Consider the following 27,799-nt stretch of genomic DNA (forward strand, 5'->3'; position numbering starts at 1 on the left):
AAATATATGCTTCAAACAAACAAACAAACAAAGACATTGGGGACATATGCAGCAAACCTGGCTTGAACTGAATCTGAGCAACATGTCTCCTCTGCTATCAGATTGCTGTGTTTTACAAACATTAGTCTAGAGTGATGATGTTAAAGTTTTAACCACTGTTAAATGTTAGTAAGTTGTATCCCTTCTTTCCTGATGAAAAATTGATCAAAACCCTCCCTATTACTGTACATCTATAACCTTTACAAACAAAGCATCTGTCAGTGTTAAAAGTGATACACACAGCTTGTATTGTCACAGCTGGAAAAGGTAGCTTTAACTTAATCTCCATGTATATTCACTGGCTCCCAATAAAATTGATCCTTAGTGCCTACTGAATAATGAAAAAGCAACATGGTTTCTGATGGCATATTCGGATCTAGCTTGGTGTTATGCATACAAGTAAGCCAATTATATCTTATTCTTCAGTTTATTAAACAAAACTGTTTTATAACATAACTTTACTGCACTGTTTTGCTATTTAGTCATTTCATATGCAGGCTATGAAGTGCAGACCATGTTCAATTTCAGAGTTTGTCTAAAGAACAAATATTTAGGAGTATTTATACAGATTTGATTTCCATTTTGCAAGGTCTCTATGTTAGAGCTGCTTGGCAGCACACCATTATATGGGGTATGGGTGCTAGCTTTACTGAAAAGTAGCAAAAGCAACTTTAGTAGAACTAAGTAACTGAATCTTATCAAGTTCCATGATAATTTCCCACAATTTGCCAACTCAAAATTAGATTAATTGTACTATGGAAAATTGAAATGGAAACCAAATTCAGTTCCATTCTACTGCTAACATCTTCTCCCTGGAAAAAAATGTTTAAAGGCAAAAAAGGTCAGAATGTTCTAGCAATTAGCCCTACCACAATACTAGAGTTGCAACTTCTGATCACAGATGATGGTTTTAGATGCCAGCTATGCATCTGTAAGTATTAACTAAAATAATATATTGAGAGATGCACAGATGGCCTCCAGGCTGATGCTGCCCAACCACTTTGGACTAAAACACCCATTATCCCCAGCCAACAGAATGAAAGGCATGCTCCACAACCTAGAAAGAAAATTAACAACTTGAGACATATTCAGATGTGAATCTCCAGATCTGATATGCGATGATTCAGATAGCATTCTTTCTGCACTTCACTGCACTGCACATCAGAGATACTACAGTCCTATTATATTGCAAATATATTTTTGGAACTGAAATAAGTCTTCAAGGAGCCTTTAAAAACAGAAATAGAAATTGGATCTGACAAGTTAATAAAAGAAACTAAAGATGACATTTAGCGGAGAAAATACTACAAAGAGAGAATAAGGCCAAAAAGGGTGCTGGTCCAGAAAAAATTGAATTATGTTATTGTCAAAAAAGAACAATGTGAAATGTAACAGATAATGCAGTGAGAGCCAGTTTGGTGTAGTGGTTAAAGCATTGGACTAGAAACAGGGAGACTGAGTTTTAGTCCTGCCTTAGGCACAAAGTTGAGGTGGATGTCCTTGGCCTGTCACTTTCTCTCGGCTTTAAGATGGAGGAAATGGCAAATCCCTTCTGCCAAGAAAACTGTAAGGACTTGTCCAAGCAGTCTCCAAAAATTAAACATGAACAACAACAAAAAAGATAATACAATAAACTGTTACAATACAACAAAGACTAAATCACTGAGGTTGATTCGGTTCAAAAACCCCGGTAGATTAGAGAATTTGGCTCTCTGAACAGTTAAGAGAGAAGGGAGCTTATATCCAATAGCCCATACTGGCCAATTGGAGCTGGATTGAAGTTAACTTCTGAGGTCATCCCAATAGACTGGTTGGTGAAGCAAAAATGTGTTGCAACCAGAGGGAAAATATTTAACATTGACCACGTAGGCATTTTCTCTTGTATCATGTATGATTTGGGAGTATTAGGTGAAGTCAACATCCTGGAAGTGCTCAACAAAAAGGTTGCCAGGCTATCCCAAAGGTGCTTTTCAAGAGGACTTTGTTTTTTCTTTGAACACATTTCCAAGAACCTTGGATGAGAAGCGAAATGTATTAAAAAAAAAATCCCAAGAAAGTCCAGTTGCCTTTTGAAAAGCACCCTTGGGACAACCATAGCCTGGGTGATTGAGAATTTCCATAGACATCGCCAAGGTATGTTTTATGTTGTGGTTAAATGCATGTGAGAAAAATGTATGAAGGATCCCTACAGATGTATGAAATCACAAGTTTTCATAGGGAACAGCCAAGAAGGCTGTTTGAGTTATACCATCACAGCCTCATCCCTTTGTACCTGCACACATCAGTGCAAATCTAAAAGAGGTGGGGCTTTGATTTTGCAATGGCAACTTTGGAGTTTCTTTCACTTCTGTGCACACTTCTCTATTAAATATTATGTTTGTGTATTGACAAGCCCCTTCCTGGGATGCTACCGAACTGTCCATAGGACAAGGCATCTTATTTAAAAGTGAGATGTAGTTGCTGAGGAAGAGACAGAGCTATATGTTTTAACTTTGTATTGCTTCAAAATTGGTTTTATGGGTGTTTCTCCAGAACTTGATTAAGATACAGTTCTGCATTGTTGTTATGAATTACATTGTTTGAATTAATAGACTTGTGACCTCTTCTGGTACAAGTTAGTTACTTTGCTATAATGTTAGGTATTTAAAGGGGAAATGATTTAACATGCATGTTTATGATGCACCCACATCACCACCAGAGTTAATAATAACGTCCTATTATGCTTTAAGAAAATGGGATAATGCCCTTAACTATTAGAAATTTAGGCTTGGATCCATTTTATCCGCTTTTCTGTATTTCTTCTCGAAGAAAAGTAGCCGAGAGCTCCATTTGCAACAGCCCCGCAGCGGATTCCTCTTTCGGATCCGCTTCTCAAGGCAGAGAGCGCCGGAGAGTAAGTGCCTGGCGCGGGTTCAGCGACCCCATCCTTCGGGCCCGGCTGACGCGGCCTCCAGTTCCTGCAGCGGCCTGTTTTCCGGCGGAGGCGGAGATCCACGCGAATCCGCTGAAGTCCGGCCGCGTCGAGCACGGTCGCCCGAAGCATTGTAATGCAGCCCGACCGTGGCGGCCGGCCCCGAAGGGGAGGCAGCCGGCCCAACCGAAGACGGCCGGGCGGCAGGGAGAAGCCGGCGGAGAGCAGTAGCGAAGACAGCCACAGCCGAGGAGGCGGGGGACGCGGCAGGCGGGGAGTTCGCGGCAGAGTAGCCGCTTCGGGTCACTCCGCGCCTCGCGGCTGTGAGTCGGTAAGAGGAATCCGCACCGCCCTCTTTCTTCCCATGACAGGCCCGAGATGGTCGCCGGCTATTCCGGTGTTCCTCGGAAAGGAAGGCAGCGGGGCAAACGGCTCCGTTCCGGGAAGGCCCACTTCTTATTGCTGCAACTCCCGCGGGCTCTGGGCTGCAATTTTTATTACTGTTTCTCCCGAGAAAGAGGGAGGTCCTGATGCAGTAGTTTATCTAGAGCTACGTTAATGCGAGTCTTCTGGAAGGAACATAGAATGGAGATTGATTGGGTTGGAAGGGACCTTGGAGGGCTTCTAGTCCAGGGGTAGGCAACCTCGGCTCTTTTATGACTCATGGACTTCAAGTCCCTAGTCTAACCTCTTGCTCAAGCAAGAAACCCTCTCCCATTCCTGTCAAATGGCTGTCCAGTAGAACTGCAGCTTGTGTCAAAATATTTTTCTTTGGTTATATTAGGAGGGTTACTATATTGCAGCTTCCTAAAATTCTCTAGATTTTGATTCCTTAATACGTTAATTGGAAGAGTAATAGGAAGAAATAGGTTAGGCACGGAGGAGGGTGGATGGGTGGGATGGGCATGAGGCTGGAGAAATTTATGTCCCTGCTACCATTCAGATAAACAGAACCGTATTGGAAGTACGCTACATTTTACCACTGTGAAAACTATAAGTAGATTTGTTCCACTTTACGAATACAGAGTCTGAGATTTGCCCCCAAATGAATGAGATGCAATGGGGGAGGGGGCATCAAACTAATTTCTTACTACTGAATAGCAGTCTGTGTTTATATCAGGTTGTAATTCCTGTGTGTACAACATTAGCGTATTAATGTGGTATGCATCTGACATGAATTTCTGATGTATTGACATATAGTCAAATTATCCAATTACAATATGTTTTTATAGTATTTTTATTACAGATTACACAGGGAAAACTAATATAAACTCTAAAAAATGAAAAAATGAAAACAAAAACATTAGAAAAATAAAAAGGTGCAGAAAAAGAAGAAACAACACCAAAAGAAGCAAAAATATACAACATCACCATGCTTTACATTAACTTATTACCATCCCTTACAGTAGAACCAACCATCTCTGTATAAACAAATCTTTAAAGCCTCATCACTCCATTTTAAATCAGCAAAAGTCCATTAAGGGTTATCATAAATAATGACAACTATTACAAGCTATATGTAATAAACTTACTTTGAATTTTTCCTTTTACATTTATATCTCATTTTCTATTTAAACAAATCACCCTGTTTCATCTCTTAAGATAAATAAAACCTTTAAAACATCGTCATCCAGTTCTAGTCATTATAAATCTACTAAATATTACCCAAATAACAATCCACCTATTTTAACCTTGATCAAATAAACCAATTTTGTATTCTTTCCCCTTTCTCACAAGAATCTTTAGTGCTCTCAGATAAATGTCCAAGCATCTCTATTCTTTTTATGCTTTTTGTCTTTTCTCACAAAATCATTGGCAATTTTCAGAAGCCCATTTGTAAATCCATCTTTTTCTGGATAAACTATTTCATGTTTTTTCATCTCTTTCTTGTAGATGATTGTTTTTAAATTCACATTTAAAATCAGTTTCAGTTTTATTCAGTGCAACTTGTTCTTTTTCCCTGATACCATCTGGTTTATCTCTAATAGCAGATATCTTTAAAATTATTTTCTAAACCCAATAGTTATAGATCTTGTTCAACAGATCCAGTGATGTATTAATTTCCTTCTGGTGTTCTCTAGTGACCAAACTTCAAATTTTTCTTTTTTGAGATGTAAACAGTTTCCCGCAGAAAGGATTCTTATAACAAATTTTAAATAATTCTAGTCCATCTGTACCCTTAATCTATTTAAAACTTTGTGTAATTAACACTTTAATTACCCTTTTGATATATTCAAGTGATTAAGAAGTAAAATTTGAGTGAACCTTGAATCTGTAAAGACTACATTGTGGGTCTTGAGCTTGGTGAAATCTCATAACCCTCAACTGTTTGCAAGCCACTTGTGAAAACCTAGATTCCTACAGTCTACTGAAGAAAACAAACAGTTTTTTGAAGTCCATACGGGATGATCTTAAGTTCTTTCTTTTGGCAAATCAGATTTCATTCCCGTAACGTCTCCAGGTCTCCATGGGATCTCAGTCCACTGTTTTCCCACCTGAAGTATTCCCCCCCCCCCAGTGACAATGTGATGCCCGCTGCATTCACTTTTAGGTAACTAGGTTTTATTTACAGTTCTAGTGCCATCATGTTCAAATCAAAGTAAAACCAGAGAAGTCTCCCAATAATTTCAAATCAAATCATCTTTTTTTGTGTGGTGGTGGGGATTAAAGGATTTTTTTCATGGAATCAAACTATTAACAGGTATTATCTATAATCACAAACTTTAACCTAATAGGATGGTGGTCCCACAAGTACTTTGCTGCCTTATGCATGATGGTTACAACAAGGCAGAGATGTTTGGCTGGTACTTTAGGTTGGCCCAGGAATTGAAAGATACAAGTTTTTTCAAGCATGTCATATAAAATAAGTGAAATCACAATGAAGATACACTTTTGTTAACAAAGACATGGTATTGCCCAGTAAAATAACCCCAGTTTAACTGCATGGCATGACATCTTAATAAAAAGGCACAGTTCATTTTCTAAAAATGTATATGGTTTAATGCTTAATAAACATCTGTAACAGCAGCATGCTCACAATCAGTACAGCACTATAGTAGCAAAATAATAATGTGAATGTTTGAGCAGTCATTTCAGACTGGGTAACAAATGAAAGCTTATTTTTTTCCTTAACTTCTGATTCATTAGCTAGTTAAATATTTTAAGCAAGTTATGCTTCATATGGCTTCAGCTTTGTAAATGGCATGCCTTTGCTCACCTCTGTAAAATTACTAGGGGGTTTTAAAGGTTAGCTATCAAGAAAGAAACAAACAGTTGTCTTGCTACACACATCAAAGCCATTTATGGCAAGTATCTTAAACAATGGCTTACTGCATGTTTTTGTGAGATAACTGCAAATGCCACCCCTGGTTTGTTCTTTTCTCCCCGATACTTGTTTCCATATTGCCTCTGAAAATTTGGGTTCCATGCAGCTGTCAAGGATAACGGTTAATAGATTTTTTTTAATTGAAGTAACTAATCTAAAACAGCAACAGGACATTTCAGTAGATTTGAACTGGCAAACAGCATTCAAAACAGCAGGAGTCTTACAAAGGAACACTGTGGCTCTATTCATTTAAAAGAGGTACGATATGTAAATATATAAATGTTAAATGTCATTGGATTTCATCACAGATGAGCAACTGCAGAGGGCCTAGTTCTTGTAAAATTGGATGGATATATATTACTTCCTTTAATCTGTAGGAAACTGATCTCATTTATAAATCACATATTTTGAATTTTTTCTTTTGAACTGTGGTGACATTTGACTATAAGTACCAATTGTCCTATTTACAACCATTTGTTTAGCAACCATTCAAAATTACAGTGGCATTGAAAAAAGTGACTTTTGACCAGTCCTCACTCTTACAACCATCATAGGATTCCCATAGTCAGGTGATTAAAATTCAAGCACCTGTAGCAGCCCTCACACTTTGGGACTCTTTGTTTCCACATAAGCTTCCTTCTTATGGTTTTCAGATCTTTAAAGTTAGTTGGATTTTACTAAGATTTCAGTTAGATCAGTGGTTCTCAACCTGTGGGTCGGGACCCCATTTGGGGTCGAATGACCATTTCACGGGGGTCGCCAAACCACGCTGTCCGCCATTTTTTTCCCTTTTCCCTAGCTGTCCTACTCCCTCTTATTGGTGGCCACACCCACTTGGGGGTCACCACAACATGGGGAACTGTATTATGGGGTCATGGCATTAGAAAGGTTGAGAACCACTGAGTTAGATTTATTAGCATCTATGTTGGGGACATCTATGTTAGAGGACAGGAAGCATCTATGTTAGAGGACAGGAAGACCTGGAGGAACGTTGTCCATGGGGTCACGATGGGTCGGACACGACTTCGCAATTAACAACAACAACATGTTGGGGGAAGATTTATTTATTATTTAATATACTACTAGTGAATTGATTACTACTCTTAATTTTTATGATACGTTTTGTGAGTTTTTGGTTTTACCTGCCCAGAACCTTTTGACTTTGGATGAGCAATAAATCTTTATAAATTTCAAATTATCTAAAATAACTTAATTATTACCATCAACACTATCATAATGAGTTTGAAATAATCATCATCTTTGAATTTATAACTAAGACATTTTCCATTAATTTTGATAGTGAATAAAGACATTTTGATTTCAGGTTATTTGCTCACTAAATACAAAGATTTTCTGATGATCCCTTATTTACATTGGATAAAGTAACAGATACAAAAAGGAGCTTCTTTTTCCAGTAAGCAAAACATTGACAAAGAAAGGAGACACAACTGCTTGGGAGGCCATAGAACAGGGGTGTCAAACTGCTGGCCTGTGGGCTGGTTGCACCCACCCCAGCTCCAGCAATGTGAAAAAGTCGCGATATGTTGTGACATGTTACTTGATGCAGCGAGTTTGACACCTGTGCCATAGAATGTATATGTTCAATATATGTTTTAATATACATTCAATTTACATTTAGTCCTTGCTTACCGACCATTTGTTCAACAAGCGTTGAAGTTATGATGATGTTGAAGGTATGGTACTTACACCTTGCAAGAGAGCTGTACATGATTTGGACCAGGCTGCATACAGCCTCAGGAGAAAGGCCCTTATGAAGGGCCAGGCTGAGTACGCCGTGTAAACACCAGGAGGAAGATGGCAAAAGTCACCTGGGGATGACAGAGAGGCAGGGAGAGTGGAGGGCAGGGTGAGTAGAACGCAGGGTGAGTGGAGGGCAGAGTGAGTAGAGCACAGGGTGAACAGAGTGCAGAATGGAAGGGTGAACAGAGCTCAGGGCTGGCAGAAGCAGCAGAGTGCAGGGTGACCAAAAGGGCAGAGATGGGACTTGGTGGTGGTGGGAATTGAAGAAAATATGGTCCCTTATCTTACTAAGACTTGGGACTGGAAGGAATCAAGATGGGAATGGCTTGATTCCTCCCTTGCCTAATGACCGGGGAGAGTCCCATGATTCCAGTTCCAATTACTGTCACAGCTAAGGTCGATCTGTGTATATCTTTAATGTATAGAAGAGAACCAATTTCACTATATAAGATAGTCAGTTTGGTAATTGTTAAAACACCAAGCTAGAAACCAGGAGACCACAAGTTCTAATCCTGTCTTAAGTATGAAGCCAGCTGGGTGAACTTGAGTCAGTCACTCTCTCTCAACCCCCTAGGAAGAAAGCAATAGCAAACTACTTCTGAAATCTTGCCAAGAAATTGCAGAGTTTTGTCCAGGCAATCACCAGAAGACACACTCTTTGAAAGCTTTTTTAAAAAGAGAAATGTAGGGATTCAGAGTTCTTTGACCATCTGTGTTGACAATCCCACTCTTTACTGCTGGTATGTAGGAATAAGCTTAAATATCTAAGTGAGGGAACATACAGTGCCCTTCCTAGGGCTCTGTGCTCTTGGAAACAGATTTCATATTTAAGTTTAATCTCCAGTAAAGCTCTGGAACATTAGCCAACTGCACTGATTTAAAATAGCAGAATCAAGTTTTCTCCTGTCACACCAAGTTTGATATAGAACTCTAAGAACCAAATTGACAGAATGACCTTTCTTCACATCACAATGAAATGACTAAGCTGAAGAAGGAAAAGCAAAACCACTTTCCTCTCATTATTATTTCATAGAGCCCTAGAACGTAAAGGACCTTATAAGTCTTCTGTTCCAACCCATTTCTCAGGTTAGGAGTCCATTATCCCCAACAGGTGACCATCTAGATTCCATTTGAAAACTTCAGGGAGAGAAACTATCACTATAATAGCTAGCTGTTCTACTGCTTGTCAGATTCCTTCTAATATTCAGTTTGACTGTCCTTCGTTTTAATTGAGCCCATTAGGCTTTATTTTCAACAGAAAACAGGCCCACTTCCTTTTGCATGTGTCAGCCTTTTAAATACTGTATAGGTAAATACCCCTTTATGGATTACTGCCTTGTCGTGGCGAAGGGGCTTGCGTAACTCAATGAAGCTATAAGCTATGCCGTGCAGGGCCACCCAAGACGGACAGGTTATAGCAGAGAGTTCTGACAAAATGTGATCCACTGGAGAAGGAAATGGCAAACCACTCCAGTATCTTTGCCATGAAAACCCCATGGACAGTACTAAAAGGAAAAAAGATATGACGCTGGAAGATGAGCCCTTCAGGTCGGAAGGTGTCCAATATGCTACTGGGGAAGAGCAGAGGGCTAGTACTAGTAGCGCCAGAACGAATGAAGCGACTGGGCCAAAGCCGAAAGGATGCTCAGCTGTGGATATATCTGGTGGTGAAAGGAAAGTCCGATGCTGTAAAGATTTTTTCTCCATAGGAACCTGGAATGTAAGATCCATGAATCAAGGCAAGCTAGAAGTAGTCAAAAAAGAGATGACAAGACTGAACATCGACATCTTAGGAATCAGCGAACTAAAATGGACAGGAATGGGTGAATTTAACTCAGATGACCATCAGGTATACTACTGTGGGCAAGAATCCCTCAGAAAACCAAAATCATGGCATCGGGCCCTCTCAATTCCTGGCAAATAGATGGGGAAGAAATGGAGGTAGTGACAGATTTTATTTTTCTGGGCTCCAAGATCACCTTTCCTGGGGAGGAAAGCTATGGCAAATCTAGACAGCATTCTAAAAAGCAGAGACATCACCCTGCCAACAAAAGTGCGTATAGTCCAGGCCATGGTTTTCCCAGTTGCAATGTATGGCTGCGAAAGTTGGATCATAAGAAAGGCTGAGCGCAAAAGAATTGAGGCCTTTGAACTATGGTGCTGGAGAAGACTCCTGCGAGTCCCTTGGACTGCAAGGCGTTCAAACCGGTCAGTCCTAGAAGAGATCAACCCCGACTGCTCTTTAGAAGGCCACATCCTGAAGTTGAAACTCAAGTACTTTGGCCACCTAATGAGAAGAAAGGACTCACTGGAGAAGAGCTTAATGCTGGGAAAGATTGAGGGCAATAGAAGAAGGGGACGACAGAGAATGAGATGGCTGGATGGAGTCACTGAAGCAGTAGGTGTGAATTTAAATGGACTCCAGAAGATGGTAGAGGACAGGAAGACCTGGAGGAACGTTGTCCATGGGGTCGCGATGGGTCGGACACGACTTCGCAATTAACAACAACAACAACAATAGGTAAATAAGTATCCTATTTCTTTTGCTTTTCTTTTTCTAGCTAATCATCCTTATCTCCCTTAGCTATTCCTCACTGTTGGTTTTCCCAAGCCTTATCCTCTGAGTAGCTCTAGTTTCTCCATGTCCCATATGAAATACAGTGCGTAGAAAAATTATTACCTTTCATGGAGTGAACACAGTGCTTTTATGAATGTAGCCTGGACTTTGTGGAAAATTTTAGTGAAATCGAAGTACATCACATCCACAATATGTCCTTTAGCAAAATAATGTGAGTCTGACCTGATACTACTTGATGTTGATTTTGATAAACCTATGCTGGCTCCAGATAATGGAAGCATTTTTTTCCTAACTGTTTACAGATAATGTTCCTCCATAATATATTTCAATACTTTGCCCTACATTAAATTGGTAGGTTATTGGGTCCTTTTTTATAAAAGCATATTTTGGGACTATGTTTGCTTTTCTCCTCTCTTCTGGCATCTCATTTGTTCTCCAGTGGTTTTCAAAAATTACATTACTAGTTTTCAGATCTTTTCTGCCAGCACTTTTAATAGTTTAAGATATAATTCATCTGTCATTGGAGACTTCAGTTACTTTAAAGTAGTAATATGGATTCTTGCTGTATTTTTAACAATACTGAACTAGATTAGGGTCAGGCTTGGCAGAGATTCATTGGATGCTCTTTAGTCATAAAACAGACTAACAACACTATAAGATAGACTAACAACATAACAAACCAACTGCCTCTTTCACTCTTACTTCATTCCCCAAACCCCTCTATTACAGTTTGCATGCCTCACGATCTCTTTCTAAGTTTTGCCATTCCTGACTCCTCTATAGAGTTGAATTACCAGTTAATAATAATAGTAAAGTTGGAAGGGACCTTGGAGGTCATCTAGTCCAACCCCCTGCTCGGGCAGGAAACCCTACACCATTTCGGACAAATGGCTGTCCAGTCTCTTCTTAAAAACTTCCCGTGTTGGAGCATTTACTGCTTCTGGAGGCCAGCTGTTCCACTGATTAATTGTTCTCACTGTCAGGAAGTTTCTCCTTAGTTCTAGGTTGCTTCTCTCCTTGATTAGTTTCCACCCGTTGCTTCTTGTCCTGCCTTCAGGTGCTTTGGAAAATAGCTTAATTCCCTCTTCTTTATGGCAGCCCCTGAGATATTGGAATACTGCTATCATGTCCCCCCTTGTCCTTCTCTTCGTTAAACTAGACATACCCAATTCTAGCAACCGTTCCTTATATGTTTTAGCCTCCAGTCCCCTAATCATCTTTGTTGCTCTTCTCTGTACTCTTTCTAGAGTCTCAACATCTTTTTTACATCGTGGTGACCAAAACTGGATGCAGTATTCCAAGTGTGGCCTTACCAAGGCATTGTAAGAGTGGTATTAATACTTCACGTGATCTTGATTCTATCCCTCTGTTAATGCAGCCTAGCACTGTGTTGGCCTTTTTGGCAGCTGCAGCACACTGCTGGCTCATATTTAAGTGATTGTCTACTAGGACTCCGAGGTCCCTCTCACAGTTACTACTATTGAGCATGGTGCCACCTATGCTGTACTTGTGCATTTGGTTTTTCTTGCCTAAATGTAGAACCTTGCTTTTTTCACCATTGAATTTCATTTTGTTAGTTAGTGCCCAGTGTTCAAGTCTGTCCAGATCCTTCTGTATCTGAAGCCTGTCTTCTGGAGTGTTGGCTATTCCTGCCAGCTTGGTGTCATCTGCAAATTTGATGAGTTCCCCATCTATCCCTTCATCCAAATCGTTGATGAAGATGTTGAAGAGTACTGGGCCCAGAACAGAGCCCTGGGGCACCCCACTACACACTTCCCTCCATATAGATGCAGTTCCATTGAGGACCACTCGCTGAGTACGGCCGGTCAGCCAGCTACGGATCCATCTGGTGGTGGTTCTGTCTACCCCACATTTTTCTATCTTGTCAAGTAGTAGGTTGTGATCTACTTTATCAAATGCCTTACTGAAGTCCAAGTAAATTATGTCCACAGCATTCCTCTGATCCACTAATTTTGTCACTTGGTCAAAGAATGCAATAAGATTTGTCTGGCATGATCTATTTTTGACAAACCCATGTTGGCTTTTAGTAATGACTTTGTTTGCCTCTAGGTGTTCGTTGATTCGTTGTTTGATTATCTTTTCCAGGATCTTCCCAGGTATTGAGGTCAGGCTGATAGGTCTGTAATTTCCTGGATCCATTTTTTTTCCTTTTTTGAGGATGGGAACTACATCAGCTCTTTTCCAGTCCTCTGGTAGTTCCCCTGTGTTCCAGGATCTTTGAAAAATATAGTTCAGTGGCTCCGATATCACATCTGCCAGTTCCTTGAGAACTCTGGGGTGTAATCCATCTGGTCCTGGCGATTTGAACTCATCTAGGCTGGACAGGTGCTCCCTAACCATTTTCTTGCCTATCTTAACTTGTGTTTCTGTTTTGTTTTTTATGGCACTATTTTTGATAGGTTGGTCTGTTTTTTCCCTTTGTGTAAAGACAGATGCAAAAAATGAGTTAAATAGTTCTGCTTTCTCCCTGTTGCTTGTCACCTTCTTGCCACTTCCACCCACTAATGGACCAATCATTTCCTTCACTTTTTTCTTGTTTTTTACATGTTGAAAGAAGCTTTTTTTGTTATTTTTGACTTTGGTCGCAAGCCTTAGTTCATTTTGAGCCTTGGCTTTCTTCACTTCATCTTTGCAGGCTCGGGCTATTTGCTGATAGTCTGACTTAGTTATGTTCCCCTCTTTCCACTTTCTGTACTTGTCCTTTTTATCTTTCAATTTGTCAGAGAGTTCTTTATGCAGCCATGCTGGTTTCTTTTGAGAGCTGTTATTTTTCCTCTTTGTTGGTATTGTGCTAGACTGTGCTTTTATTATCTCATTTTTCAAAATTTCCCAAGCTTCTTGAGTTGTTTTCCCTTGAGGATTCTCATCCATGGAATCCATCCCAAGCCCTCTCTAAGTTTATTGAAATTAGCTCTCTTGAAGTCCAAGACTCTAGTTTGACTGTGTTCTATTGGTTGTGCTTCTATAATGTTGAATTCTAATATTGCATGATCACTTCCTCCCAGGGTTCCTATGGCTTCAACACCGTCTATCATTTCATCTCTGTTAGTGAGAATTAGATCCAAAATGGCTAATCCCCTAGTTCCCTTCTCTACTTTTTGGGAGACAAAGTTGTCTGCTAGGTTTGCCAGGAACCTGTTTGATCTTCCACTTGGTGCGGAGTTTGTCTCCCAGTTGATGTCAGGGTAGTTAAAGTCCCCCATTACTATTGTGGTGTGCTTCCTACATACCTTAGTTAGCTGACTAGCAAAAAGTTCATCTATTTCCTCTGTTTGGTTGGGTGGTCTGTAGTATACACCTATGGCAGTGTCATTTCCCCCCCCTTTTATATTGACCCAAATGCATTCAAGACAGTTTTTATCATTGTTGTACTCTATTTCTGTGGAGATGTAGTTATTTCTTATATAGAGAGCAACTCCACCTCCTCTTGTATTTGTCCTTATTTATTAACTATTTTCCATTGTTTCTATACATCTCCTTTTTTCTTCTCAGCTTGTCAGTGTATTCACTCTTCATCCCTGCAGAGTTGATAGTTCTTTCCATTGTTCTATAAGATTGGAGTGATAGAATTATTTCAAGTAGTATGGTACATGACTTCCATGTTCAGAGCTTCAAGTTGGTTGATCAGTTTCTGTCGCATGGGCCATCTCTTTTGTTTGTTTATACCAGGGGTCCTCAATCTGCAGTCCATGGACTGGCCCAGTCTGTGGCATGCCAGAAACCAGGCTGCATAAAAAAGTGACGCCCCATCTGCGGGATGCAGGCAGTATGCGAAACCATACCCCCTTCTGGTCTGCGGAAAAAATCTCTCTCCACAGAACCAATTTCTGGTGCCCAAAAAGTTAGGGGCCACTGATTTATACCACATATCTGCAAATAATCACCACTCTCATTGGAAATCTTCTTGTCATCCCCCACCTCCTACCTCTGGACAATTTTTGTGCTTGTTCTCTTTTTACAGACCTTGATAAGATCTCTTTGTGTAGTACCTATGCTTGCTTTGCTTTGCTTTCCTTTTCTTGTTAAGCCTTAAAAAAGAAAGGCTGGCCTTCATTCCTCCCACTTCCTTCTCCAGCAAGGAGATAACCTTGCATTTGCACTTACAAGATAAATAATTTGTTTTGTTTAATGTTGCTTTTCAATAGGAAAACCCCAGAAAAATAATTTGAATGGGCTATAATGCATACTTTACAACTTAGTCCAATAACAGTGTTGTTTATAAAAGAACACTATTCTTCAATTGTATGAGAAAATGTAATTCTCAGTAAGCTGAATTTCCAATTATTTTCCATTTTATGCATGATCACTCAGATAATTGTGCAAGGAATTACAACATTGAAATGGAGTCTGCTTGTGTCTGTTCAGAAACAAGCCCAACTAAGCTCAGTAATTTAGGATTGTACCTTACAGCCCTAGACCTGATTCACTCATAGTGTTTTGTTATAAAATTCTTTGTTTGGTTTGGATATATATATCTTATGAACCTAACTACTGCAATTCACAGAAAAGTGATGTTTAAATTCATCGAGTTCAATAAACCACACAGTAATGTATTTCTATAGATTATCTGTATTCTTACAGAGTTCCAAAATTAATAGATTAAGGTTTATCAATTTTGTTTATAATCAGACATACTCTCATGAATGACAGCAAATATACATGCCCCAGGATAATGTTGCAGGATCCAATTTGGGTCAGTCACTGGGACCAGATGTTTAGTCTTCTGAGCTTTAGGACTCATGCTGGGAGCCCCTCCTTGGGGAACTTCTCTCTGACCAGAATGTGTCTCACATTGTCAGAATGTCTGGAGTGCTGATAAAAGTTCCCTGAGGAAGGGCTCCAGCATGAGTCCAAAAGCCTGGAAGGCTAAACCTCTGGTCCCGGTGACCGATCCAGCTTGGATCCTGCATACTCTCCGTGTTTCTTCTGTTTCATTATGAGGTATTTGTACAAACAGATCTCCATGCCATAATTTTCCTCCATTCTGTAAGAGTGCTTTTAATCATGATCTTACCATCTTTTCCTAATATTTTTTATTAAATCCATTAATATATTGCACATACTGGAAATCCTGGCATTTCTAAGGTTAGAGTCGGGTGTAAAATGGTCAATGTAAAGTAGTGGGAGGCCATTTTACCTTTTTATATCTTTACTTTTGCTTAAACATTGTGTATAGTCTAGACTTGGAAGTAAGGGTAAAACTGAAGTCAGCTGTCTTGAACTCAGCTTTCTGCAAAAAAAATTGGGCTGGATCTACCTCTTGTCCATTTTTTTTTTTTTTTGGGTGAATGGGGAGGTATGAAACACAAACAAAGAGAAAATGGGGAAATCCAAATCTTTACCTGCATTCTCTCTGCAGAAACTTTCACCTCAGACCATTGTATTTATGTTTTGTAATTCATGTATTAGAGAAACAGCAAATAAAGTAGTTGCTCTTGATTTAATTAAGGCTGCACCTGGTTTCTCTGTTCATATAACTTCACATTAGTTAATTTCCCAAAGGTAGAAGTGCCTAATAAGGCAAGGTGAATCCTGTGAACACACCTTCTAAATCACCCCTCCTACCTTTAAACCAGCTTTCTCCGTATTTCAGACAACTCAGATTAAGCTTATTCTCAATCTATTCCTTTCTTCAGCCCCTTGCTTGACTCTCCAGAGATAGAATAATGTGTTTTTCTAATACTGATCTCCCTGCATGGTACAACTGGTTTTCGTGATTTTATCCACACAAAAGCTTTTAAGGGACATAAATGAACATTGTAAAAGTAGCTGACCTTCAGAATAAAAGTTTTTTATGCTAAATGACTTGAAAACGCTAAAGAGGAATATTCATCAAATAAATTAAACAAACAAACATATTTGAATTATCCATTTATTTTAATTTATACATTGAAATGTAAAAACTACCTAGAACTGAACAACAGTGAGCTGGGCAGTCACTTCCTTGTAGCCATTACTGGATTTTAACTGCAGTCACAATCAGCTATAATGGCTGAAATTTATGGGATATAGAATGCAAGAACAACTGGGTAGCATTTCAGTAACAAGGAATGTCTTGTATGTTGTTCTGCTTTTTAGTATTTTAAAAAACTTGGGAAACCAGTCTGTAATACTCTGTAATAATACATTTATGTTGCAGAAATTGAACCGCTATTGTGGAGAGAATAATTATGCTTGACATTTCATTCTTGTATGCATGTTGGCATGTCTCATATTATATGTGTATAATCACGAGGAAGCCTAGCTAGATCTGTAAATATTATGTCAAATTAAATTAATACCATATTTGTCATGTTAGTGGTTGACTACATTGTCATGCAAATAAAAGATTAAACATAAAACAATTATTGAGCGGACAGCAGATTGTCAGAAATTATATTCACATTCAAAGCTATCTATTTCAGCAAACCTATCATTGTCAGACACTTTTATAAACGAATCTGTTTGTCAGATAGAAATATCCTTGTATCTTAAACAATTAGAATGCACATATTAGTAATTTGTTTTGGCAATAGGCAATTATGCTGGTTTGCTAATACATATGAATAGGTAAGTAATCCCATAATTAAATGTTTTTGTTATTTCTATAATAGGAAAAAACCCTATTTTATAAATATTGTATATCCTGTTGCAGTGTGAGAAGGTATAACTATATCCATCCCATATAAACTAATGAATTAGTGTGACAAAGAGAAAGGTCACTCTTTTGAAGACAGCAAAGTCCACATTCTGGACAGAGAGGACTGCTAGTTTGAAAGAGTGGTCAAAGAGGCCATCTACATTAAGATTGAACGGCCCTCTCTCAACTAAGGAGGAGGGATACAACACCACCTATCTTCTGTCTAAAGCACAGTCCTTTCAGCAGTTCCAAGAAGGTTCCACACCCATTTGCACTATTCAGGTGACCCAGGGCGGGCATAGATAGTGGCCTCAACAACTCTCAGAAAGAGTGCTATTAACTGCATGACTGCAAGGAATATAAATCCTTCCATCCTCCACCATTCAGTCAAAACTGAAGAAGATTCTTGGATGAAAAACGAAATGTCTTCAAGGAAAAACAAAATCTAGTTGCCTTTTGGAAAAGCATCTTTGGAACAACTATGACCTGGATGACTGAGAATCTTCATAGATATTGAGGCAGCTGCATTCTTTTAGATCAGGGGTGTCAAACTGCCAGCCCATGGAAGCCGCGCCCACCCCATTGCCGGCAATGGCAAAACCGGCCCGATAGGTTGTGCGACGTCACGTGACGTCGCGAGTTTGACATGCCTACTTTAGATGATTTGATACAATTGCCTGCATTCATGTACCTGCCCAAACTTGTCATTAAAATATAATATTAAAATATTTAGGGGAAAGTTTGAAAAAGCCATAACATTACCTTTCTTTTTTTTTCATAATACATCAACATTAATTTTTTTAAAATAACAATTTCATTAAAAATTACAACTGCAATAGAAAATTAATACAACCAAAGGGAAATAGAATGTATATAAAAAACATAAGAAACAGCCTGGGAAGAAGTGTTTTCTCTCCAGGTACCTAGTTGCACATAGTTTGGAAAAAAAACAAAAACTTCTTCAAACAGTTGTGTGTCTTACAGTGTGTATAAGTGCTTCACTGGTTGAAGAAGCAACACTTTCCTTAAGCCAACACACTTTGTGAAGCACTCCTTTGAATGTTTTGTACAGCACTAGTGCTAGATGTTTGCCCAATGCACTAAGTGGAAGGGTGTGCTGAGTTCAATAATTTGGTGCTTAGTCAATGAGCAAGGGCCAAAGAATAAGTAGATACCTAATTTTAATTTCCAAAGATCTACAGATTATTTAGGCACCTGGAAAGCATACTTTTGGATATAAAAACATACAATATTTTTTTCTCAAAATGTAGTTTAGTGGTTTTTAGGAAAAATTAAATGACATGTAAAAATTTATTTTGAAATGAAATATGAAGTGTTATACAAATTTAAAGCAGTATGAGATCAGTTTTTAAACTTTTTTTAAGTGGGTAAACTGTTGAAAGTAAAAGGCTTCAATAATTTTACATTTTATTTTCTTTTTAAGGAAAACGACATTTAAGTATACTGTTGATTGTAAAATGGAATGGCATTATTTGTTTCAGTGACTAGTATTACAGAATGAGATGCTTTTATTAATTTCATCAAGGCTAGCCATTTTCCTTGCATTTTAGCCTAATTAATGGCATAGAAGAAAAACTGGATAACGTCTAACAGTATTAGTTACAGTGGACTCAGTTAACAGTGCTAGTATTTTTTTCAATCCTATATTACTCAAACAGGTTAGTACAATTGGTCCATAGATAATGGGGGAATTCCAAAGTGCCCTTCCTCCTAAAGTTCTAATCCTAGGAATGTCTCCCATTCTAAAATATTAGTTTTGTAGTATAGTATCTCCTGCAGGCTTTGAAGCAGGTCTTGCTGTTACAATAAATGCCAAGTTTTCATTCATTGATCCAATTATTGGAATAGGCTGCAGCAAGGGCTTAAAGGTTGAATAGCTTTTTTTTGTCTTTAAAAAGTATATTTTGATATTTCTTATGTATAATAAAACACATCTTTTTCAGAACAAAATAGGGAGTTTCTTCCCATTTAACCTCTATCTGAATACAGTTTAGTGGTTATCATTGAGTTCTGTATTCTTAAGGGCAAAGAGCCTTAGAGTAAGATTATTTGGTTCTGAATAACAGATTTTTTGATGTAAACATTATGCTATTCACTTATTCTGCTATATACGGTATATAAACACAAAGCATGAGAAGTGAATATGGAAAGCTAATGAGTTTGACAATAGGGAAAAGGAAAAAAAGAGAAGAGGAACCAAGACCTTATATTTTCTAAAGGACTATATTTTCTAAAAAGTATATTTTTAGTGATGATGATGGTTAATAGTAACTTACTATTCTGGGTATATCTCCAGAATAGCTGCTGATTGCAGAAGTTATGTTTTAAGAGATGCTGATTGTCCATTGTAGGTAATAATTGGAGTCTGGAAGAGCAATACAATTTTCCAGAGAGTGATTATATTAAGACAGCTTAAGGGAATTTTCTCAGGAAATTGAAGAGGAAGTCCCTAGTTAGCAATGAATATTTGGTTAACGTGTGAGCTCAAGAAAGAAATTTATTATTAAGTACAGCATAGGTGGCACCATGCTCAATAGTAGTAACTGTGAGAGTGACCTCGGAGTCCTAGTAGACAATCACCTAAATATGAGCCAGCAGTGTGCTGCAGCTGCCAAAAAGGCCAACACAGTGCTAGGCTGCATTAACAGAGGGATAGAATCAAGATCATGTGAAGTATTAATACCACTCTTCAATGGCTTGGTAAGGCCACGCTTGGAATACTGCATCCAGTTTTGGTCACCACGATGTAAAAAAGATGTTGAGACTCTAGAAAGAGTACAGAGAAGACCAACAAAGATGATTAGGGGACTGGAGGCTAAAACATATAAGGAACGGTTGCTAGAATTGGGTATGTCTAGTTTAGTGAAGAGAAGGACGAGAGAGGACATGATATCAGTGTTCTAGTATCTCAGGGGCTGCCACAGAGAAGAGGGAATTAAGCTATTTTCCAAAGCACCTGAAGGCAGGACAAGAAGCAACGGGTGGAAACTAATCAAGGAGAGAAGCAACCTAGAACTAAGGAGAAACTTCTTGACACTGAGAACAATTAATCAGTGGAACAGCCTGCCTCCAAAAGCAGTAAATGCTCCAACACTAGAAGTTTTTAAGAAGAGACTGGACAGCCATTTGTCGGAAATGGTGTAGGGTTTCCTGCCTGAGCAGGGGGTTGGACTAGATGACCTCCAAGGTCCCTTCCAACTTTACTACTATTACTATTACTATTACCTGGCATGTATTTGCAGTATTTGCAACAAGTACATGCTTCCTTCAAGAAAAGGTCAGTATTTTAATGAAGAAAGAAGATGAAGATTTATTAGATCAAAGAAAGGAAGTGATGCAACAGAAACTAAAAGAAGAAGCAATTCCACATAAGGAAAACAAACACAGGAGTACAATGGATTAGCCTGACTGTCAGAAGCAGAATATATTCTACATTGCTGGAATTTAAGCCCCTTCAGAACAAAAAACAAAGCAGGAAATGAATAGTACCACATGGTAGAAGGCAGGATGATGGGCAGAGGCAATACAGCTGCACCATACAATAATACAAAATAAGTTGAAAGTTTGATGTTGTAAAGAAATAGAAATATATCTTGAGGAGACTTCTAAATTCACAGGGTATGCTATTTGTCAAGAGTAAAGATCAGCAAGTTCCCAAAAATATTTTCCAGGTTAATACATCCACTCCCCCTCCCCCGTTTATCTGAGTTTGACCAAATGATACTTCTAACAGCAGGAGTAATCATATTAGCATGGACTTGGAGGAAGTTCAAGAACCTCAGTTTAGGTAACATTTTTTTCTACCCTTCTACACTATGGAAGAGAATCAGCAACAGGAATACACGAATGAGCGAACGAGTGGCTGTACAAGTGATGTTGACAGGAAATATTTTGTTTCTGGAACTGTATCCTATGTTAATTGGTAGTCAAAGATGACATGACATGAATTCTACTTCACAAGAATTGGTAAAATTGTGCTTGGCTAGAGCATGGAGAATTGAGTTCTTTGTGAATTGGAGATGAAAATACTGAAATAAGAAAAGACTACACACCGTGGAAGGAAGTTAACAATGTTGTTATAATAGAGATTATTAAACAGTTCAATGGAAAATCAAAAATATGTGTCAATGTTGCTAACATCAGATGTTCTTGCTTTGACAACAGATGGAAATGCAGCCATTTTCTCTATTGCTTTTAGAATTAGTTGATGCTGGGAGGGGGAATAGGGATGAGAGTCCGGCTAGTCATAACAATAATAACTTAGATGTGGGAACCCAAGGACATTGGGCCCATAGCTGATAGTGTTTTGGAGGGCTGGGGAGAAAGCCATGCTTCAAACTAATTCGGGAATGTGATTTATGACTGTTTATTGGAGGAGAGAATTGTACTTTGTTACTTTGTATCCAGGGGAGGGGAATTTAGTTTCTGGTTTCAACTATGTAGTGCTGATACTTTCTTTCTCGAATAAAAGATTCTTTAAGGTAAACAATACCTCAAATTTCTTTTGAAGAGTTTCATATAATGATGATGATGATGATGATGATGATGATGATGATGATAATAAAGTTGGAAGGGACCTTGGAGGTCATTGAGTCCAACCCCCTGCTCAGGCAGGAATCCTACACCATTTCAGACAAATGGCTGTCCAGTCTCTTAAAAACTTCCAGTGTTGGAGCATTCACTGATTCTGGAGGCAGGTTGTTCCATTGGTTAATTGTTCTGTCAGGAAGTTTCTCCTTAGTTCTAAGTTGGTTCTCTCCTTGATTAGTTTCCATCCGTTGCTTCTCTTCTTGCCTTCAGGCACCTTGGAGAATAGCTTGACTCCCTCTTCTTTGTGGCAGCCTCTGAGATATTGGAACACTGCTATCATGTCCCCCCGCGTCCTTCTCTTCATTAAACTAGACATACCCAATTCCAGCAACCATTCCTTATATGTTTTAGCCTCCAGTCCCCTAATCATCTTTGTTGCTCTTCTCTGTACTCTTTCTGGAGTCTCAGCATCTTTTTTACATCATGGTGACCAAAACTGGATGCAGTATTCCAAGTGTAGCCTTACCAAGGCATTGTAAAATGGTATTAATACTTCCCGTGATCTTGATTCTATCCCTCTGTTAATGCAGCCCAGCACTGTGTTGACTTTTTTGGCAGCTGCAGCACACTGCTGGTTCATATTTAAGTGATTGTCTACTAGGACTCTGAGATCCCTCTCACAGTTACTACTATTGAGCAAGGTACCCCCATACTATACCTGTACATTTGGTTTTTCTTGCCTAAATGTAGAACCTTACTTTTTTCACCATTGAATTTAATTTTGTTAGATAGCGCCCAGTGTTCAAGTCTGTCCAGGTCCTCCTGTATCTTAAGCCTGTCTTCTGGAGTGTTGGCTATTCCTGCCAGCTTGGTGTCATCGGCAAATTTGATGAGTTCCCCATCTATCCCTTTGTCCAAATCATTGATGAATATGTTGAAGAGCACTGGGTCCAGAACAGAGCCCTGGGGCACCCCACTACACACTTCTCTCCATGTAGATGCAGTTCCATTGAGGATCATACGCTGAGTACGGCCGGTCAGCCAGCTACGAATCCATCTGGTGGTGATGCTGTCTAACCCACATTTTTCTATCTTATCGAGTAGTAGGTTGTGATCTATTTTATCAAATGCCTTACTGAAGTCCAAGTAAATTATATCCACAGCATTCCTCTGATCCACTAATTTTGTCACTTCGTCAAAGAATGCAATAAGGTTTGTCTGGCATGATCTGTTTTTGACAAACCCATGTTGGCTTTTAGTAATGACTTTGTTTGCCTCTAGGTGTTCGCTGATTCATTGTTTGATTATCTTTTCCAGAATCTTCCCAGGTATTGAGGTCAGGCTGATAGGTCTGTAATTTCCTGGATCCGTTTTTTTTCCTTTTGTGAAGATGGGAACTATATCAGCTCTTTTCCAGTCCTCTGGTAGTTCCCCAGTGCTCCAAGATCTTTGAAAAATATAGTTCAGTGGTTCTGAGATCACATCTGCCAGTTCCTTGAGAACCTTGGGATATAATCCATCTGGTCCTGGTGATTTGAACTTGTCTCGGCTGGACAGGTGCTCACATCATTTTCTTGCCTACCTTAACTTGTGTTTCTATACTGTTTTTTATGGCACTATTTTTGATAGGTTGGTTTGTTTTTCCTCATGTAAAGACAGATGCAAAAAACAAGTTAAATAGTTCTGCTTTCTCCCTATTGCTAGTCTCCTTCTTACCACTTTCACCCACTAATGGACCAATTGTTTCCTTCACTTTTTTCTTGTTTTTTACCTGTTGAATGAAGCTTTTTTTGTTATTTTTGATTTTGGTCGCAAGCCTTAGTTCATTTTGAGCCTTGGCTTTCCTCACTTCATCTTTGCAGGCTCGGGTTATTTGTTGATATTCTGATTTAGTTATGTGCCCCTCTTTCCACTTTCTATACTTGTCCTTTTTATCTTTCAATTTGTCAGAGAGTTCTTTATTTGTCGGAATCATGACAATATGTTGGGTTCATAAATTTCATGGCTTTCAGTTTCTATATACAAATGCTTAAACTATGAAAAATAAACAAAATGAGTCTGAATTCTTAATTCAAGAAGGTCATTACAAGCTAATATCTATAAAATTAATACTGTTGTTAGTGTCTGTTGTTTCTTGCTCAATCAAGGAGAAGTAAATGATGTTTTCCAAAAGCAAACTGCAGATCTTTCCAAGAGACTTAAAAATAGCAATAGATAATTTAATTATCCCAACATCTGTTTGGGAGGCAAGCTCTCCCAAACATGATGCTTCCAGGAAATTTTCCTTCAAGGGTTAAGGAATGTACAAGAGGATCAGTTACCTGACTTGATAGCGACTAACAGGGAAGATTTAGTTGAGAAAGAACCAGGAGCATTGGTTGAATGAATGAATGGTTTTAAGGGAAAGCAAGCTGAGTGTTACAATACATTATTAGGAATTTTAAAAAAAGCAATTTTAATCATTTTGAGTCAGGAAAGATAAATGTATAATTTTAAAACAATAAATAGGTCTATTAAAAAACAGTATGGGAATTCAATGCAAGTATACGTGTGATTCTTTCCCAAAATCTATACAAAAAGGAAAACACAAATTAAGAATCTTAAATGTGCCACCATAATTCAATAGTATTAAATTAACTGTTAAAAAGAAATCCTAAAATTCATGTGCTTGAGTTTTCTTACAATAGAGAAAACTGTACTGAAAATTTGGTTGTCTTATCATGGTAAACATATCACTTGGCTGAAATCATTCTTATAACTTAGTTTTAAAATAAACATTTGAATGAACATTAATCTGAAAAATATGAAGTGTGGTATGTTAACTATGCTCTCTAGAAATGAAGTCTATATCTGTCAAAGATTATATCAGCAACAGAATCTTCCAGAATGATGAAGGAAAAAAAAAAAGTAATTAAATTTGACTCTTCTTGGCCAGTCCAGATTTGCTCATGTAAGAGCCATGTAAACTAGGCAGGCATAGCTGAAATATTTAATGTAAAAAGAATTGCTTAGAATGACTTAAGAGTTCCTTAAAAATCAAGATATATTTCCAATGATATATGAAATTCTGCATAAAAATTTGTTGCTGTGTTTGGCACAATTGCCTGCTTTCATTTTTTTTTCAGAGCATTGAGAGATGAGGCTACTATAATTCCCACATGTTTTTCACCCCCTGATCCATTTAGCTACCCCTGATATAGAGAACAAGATTTGAGATGGGCCATAGGAAGTACATATGTTGGAAAGAAATGAGCAAAGAGGGTGACCTGTCGTATAGAAAATAATTCATTTGCTTGGCATATGATAGATTTGAACCCTAGCTTACCGTAACAGGGTATGAAGAAACAAAAAGAAGGGAAGAAAGGATAATAAAAGCCATAACTTGTAAGTTACCTCATTGTGCGATAGATTTAAAGGTAAAAGATTCTAGCCTGCAAGCCAATTGTCTGCTGCTGTCAAACCTTCAAGCTGCACAAGGATGATAGGTTTGTAGTGCTGCTGATGGCCTATTAATGTTACTGATGGATAAGCCTTTGAAAAGAAGAATGATGTTGTAATTGATATTGTTGATGTCTCTCTTGGCAGTGCTCAGTTTAGGACCTGCTCTCTAAATTCAATTGTGCATCATATGCTGTGGGTTTGGCACTCGGCTGGATATTTTTGTCTAGCTTTTTGCCTTTGAGCTCCTTAAAGTAGGGATCCTCAACCTTGGCAACTTTAAGACTTGTGGACTTCAACTCCAAAAATTCCTCAGCCAGCTTTGCCTTAAAGGCATCTTTGTTAAGAATAAATACTAGTTTGTCTCAACGTTACGACTGTCAAATAATTTACTAAAGTTCAAGTTTGAGAATGAGTACACTGTTACAAAGCTAGGATCGAGAATGAAAATAAATGCTATTGGGAGTGCATTTTCTAACATCTAAAAATAGTGGTGTTTAGCTGTTGGTATAAGTGAAGAAAAATAATAGTTCCCTCCATTTCAGGGGTGATTTATTTTATTTCCATAAAAATACTTTTTCAGGTAATTTTCTTGGTTTATCATTTGTATTCTCCTTTTAATTTTTAACAGGTCAGCCAGTTTCTTTAGTATTATCCAGTAAAGCATAATTTTCCAAATCATTCTTTTGGCCTGTCATTTGCAGTTCCGTAGTTGTTATTTTTTTCTTATCAGATAAAATTTATTCCACATCTATAATTCCTTTATTAACGTCTTTTTTGTTGTTGTTAGTTGCAAAGTTGTGTCCGACCCATCGCGATCACATGGACAACATTCCTCCAGGCCTTAACTTAGTCTATCCATAGAAACAGACATTACTGACAATGTAGTTATCTGATTCCATTCTTCAAAGATCTACTGTATTATTTCTGATGTTGCGTTGTTTTGCATCATTCAATGTCCCAGTATTAACTGGCTTTTTAATTTTTTTCCCTTGCTTAAAATCTTTAATTCCCTGTAACATCCAGTTTCTAATTTTCACTTATCTTTTGCTATGATTTGCAATTTTCAGAATAAACAAAGTTTGCTTCCCATGAGAAATTGTTTATTTTCTTATAGTTAATTCCAAAATCTTATAGTACAAGTCAATATTCCAAATTTATCTGGTCCTTTTATCTGTTTATAATTTTCTTAGTTCATTGTCTTATTTATCTTTTTGCTATTTATTTCAAATTCTTTAAATTTTTAAGTTTTGTCATTTGTATAGTCTCTTTCACAAGAGCCACCAAAGATAAGAGGGTGTCTTCTCAGCAGGAATCAGCAAATTGCAGTCTTCCCTGCCTGTTTCCCCAGTGACTTTTTGGAGTCGCTGGCAGAGAAGATTACAAATGGCAATGATATGATTGTGGGGTGCTTGGCAGCCAATTGCCAAGTACCCAGATCATGATCACATGGCTGCAGGGGGAGAGACGGGATGCAACATTTTGTAACAGCCATGAGTTACCCTTAGCCATTGTAATTTTGGGCCTAAGAATTGAGGACTACCTGTATCTTTACTAGAAATTCCCTATGGCTATGTTTTTTCATGGTAATAATGTTAGAGTGATAAAATGATAAAATATTAAGCATTTTTTTGGACTTGAAAGTCAAGGTCTTTTAAAGGTAGTATAGTACGAGTTCAGGATTTCCACAGCCATTAGATATGGCCAACATATTGTAATTATAGTCCATATCATTTGGCATGCTTTGGTCAGTATAATAAACTCCTTCCATCCTGGTAATTATACCCGAATATGTAATCAAGGGATCTTTCTCATTATCTATATTAAAACATCTAATGATATTGTAGTAATGTAATCCGTAGAGTGTGATGTTACTTTTCACAGAAGAAAAGCAACCTTTTATTGTGAAATTTGTGTTATATTCTATAGATCTTAACTGTTTTAGACGTTGCCCTTAATTTTAGTTTTTTTTTTTATTTTGTAACATGCGGTTTGCTGCTGCTAATTAGTGGTTTATGATCCATTATTGGCTCTAGTTTTAGTTTTTTAATTTTGTAACATATACAATTTGTTGCTACTAATTACTGGCTTCTGATCCCGCATCAGAAAATCAGAGTTAGAAGAATCCATTTTAGCCATTGGATCCAGTTCCCTGCTTAATATGGGCTATGCAAATTAACACCTGTTCAACAGATGGCTGCCGAGCCTCTCTTTGAACTGATCTATGTATAGGGAAAATATATATTAATATAATAAATTATTATATAATTAATATATGAAATATCCATTTCTGGGAGACTGAACATTCTGCCAAATGATATGGACTATAATTATACATTGTTCCATGTTCTGCCCTCTAGAATGATAAAGAGCAGAACTTCTTTTCAGACAGTTGAAGAGTGCTTCATTGCCCTTCTCAGAACTTGTTTTTTTTATTTTGTTAAATGTTTATTTTAAAGTGGTGGCAGACCCAATATCGAGGTGAGTTTTGGCCAACACAGAACAATCTACAATTTTAATGATGTAGCCTGAATTGTTATTTGCTTTTTTTCTTAG

General features: G+C 38.1%; 2 protein-coding genes across 3 annotated transcripts in view; one reads left to right on the plus strand and one right to left on the minus strand.

Annotated features, from left to right (window-relative positions):
* CHRM5 (cholinergic receptor muscarinic 5) overlaps nucleotides 1–27,799 on the minus strand; it is a 73,866-nt gene that overhangs the window by 3,522 nt on the left and 42,545 nt on the right. The gene's annotated exons all lie outside the window — the stretch shown is intronic.
* AVEN (apoptosis and caspase activation inhibitor) overlaps nucleotides 2,714–27,799 on the plus strand; it is a 134,654-nt gene continuing 109,568 nt past the window's right edge. The window contains exon 1 of one of the 2 annotated variants that reach the window (XM_039341608.1): nucleotides 2,714–3,281. In XM_039341608.1, the coding sequence (XP_039197542.1) occupies nucleotides 3,087–3,281 (195 nt within the window). In that variant the 5' untranslated portion in view covers nucleotides 2,714–3,086. Of the gene's footprint in view, nucleotides 3,282–10,507; nucleotides 10,558–27,799 lie in introns of those variants that run through there. The other variant, XM_039341610.1, reaches the window with a different exon arrangement.

This window comes from Crotalus tigris, unplaced genomic scaffold, assembly GCF_016545835.1.
Source record: "Crotalus tigris isolate CLP2741 ecotype Arizona unplaced genomic scaffold, ASM1654583v1 scf7180000017771.5222438, whole genome shotgun sequence".
NCBI lineage: Eukaryota > Metazoa > Chordata > Lepidosauria > Squamata > Viperidae > Crotalus > Crotalus tigris.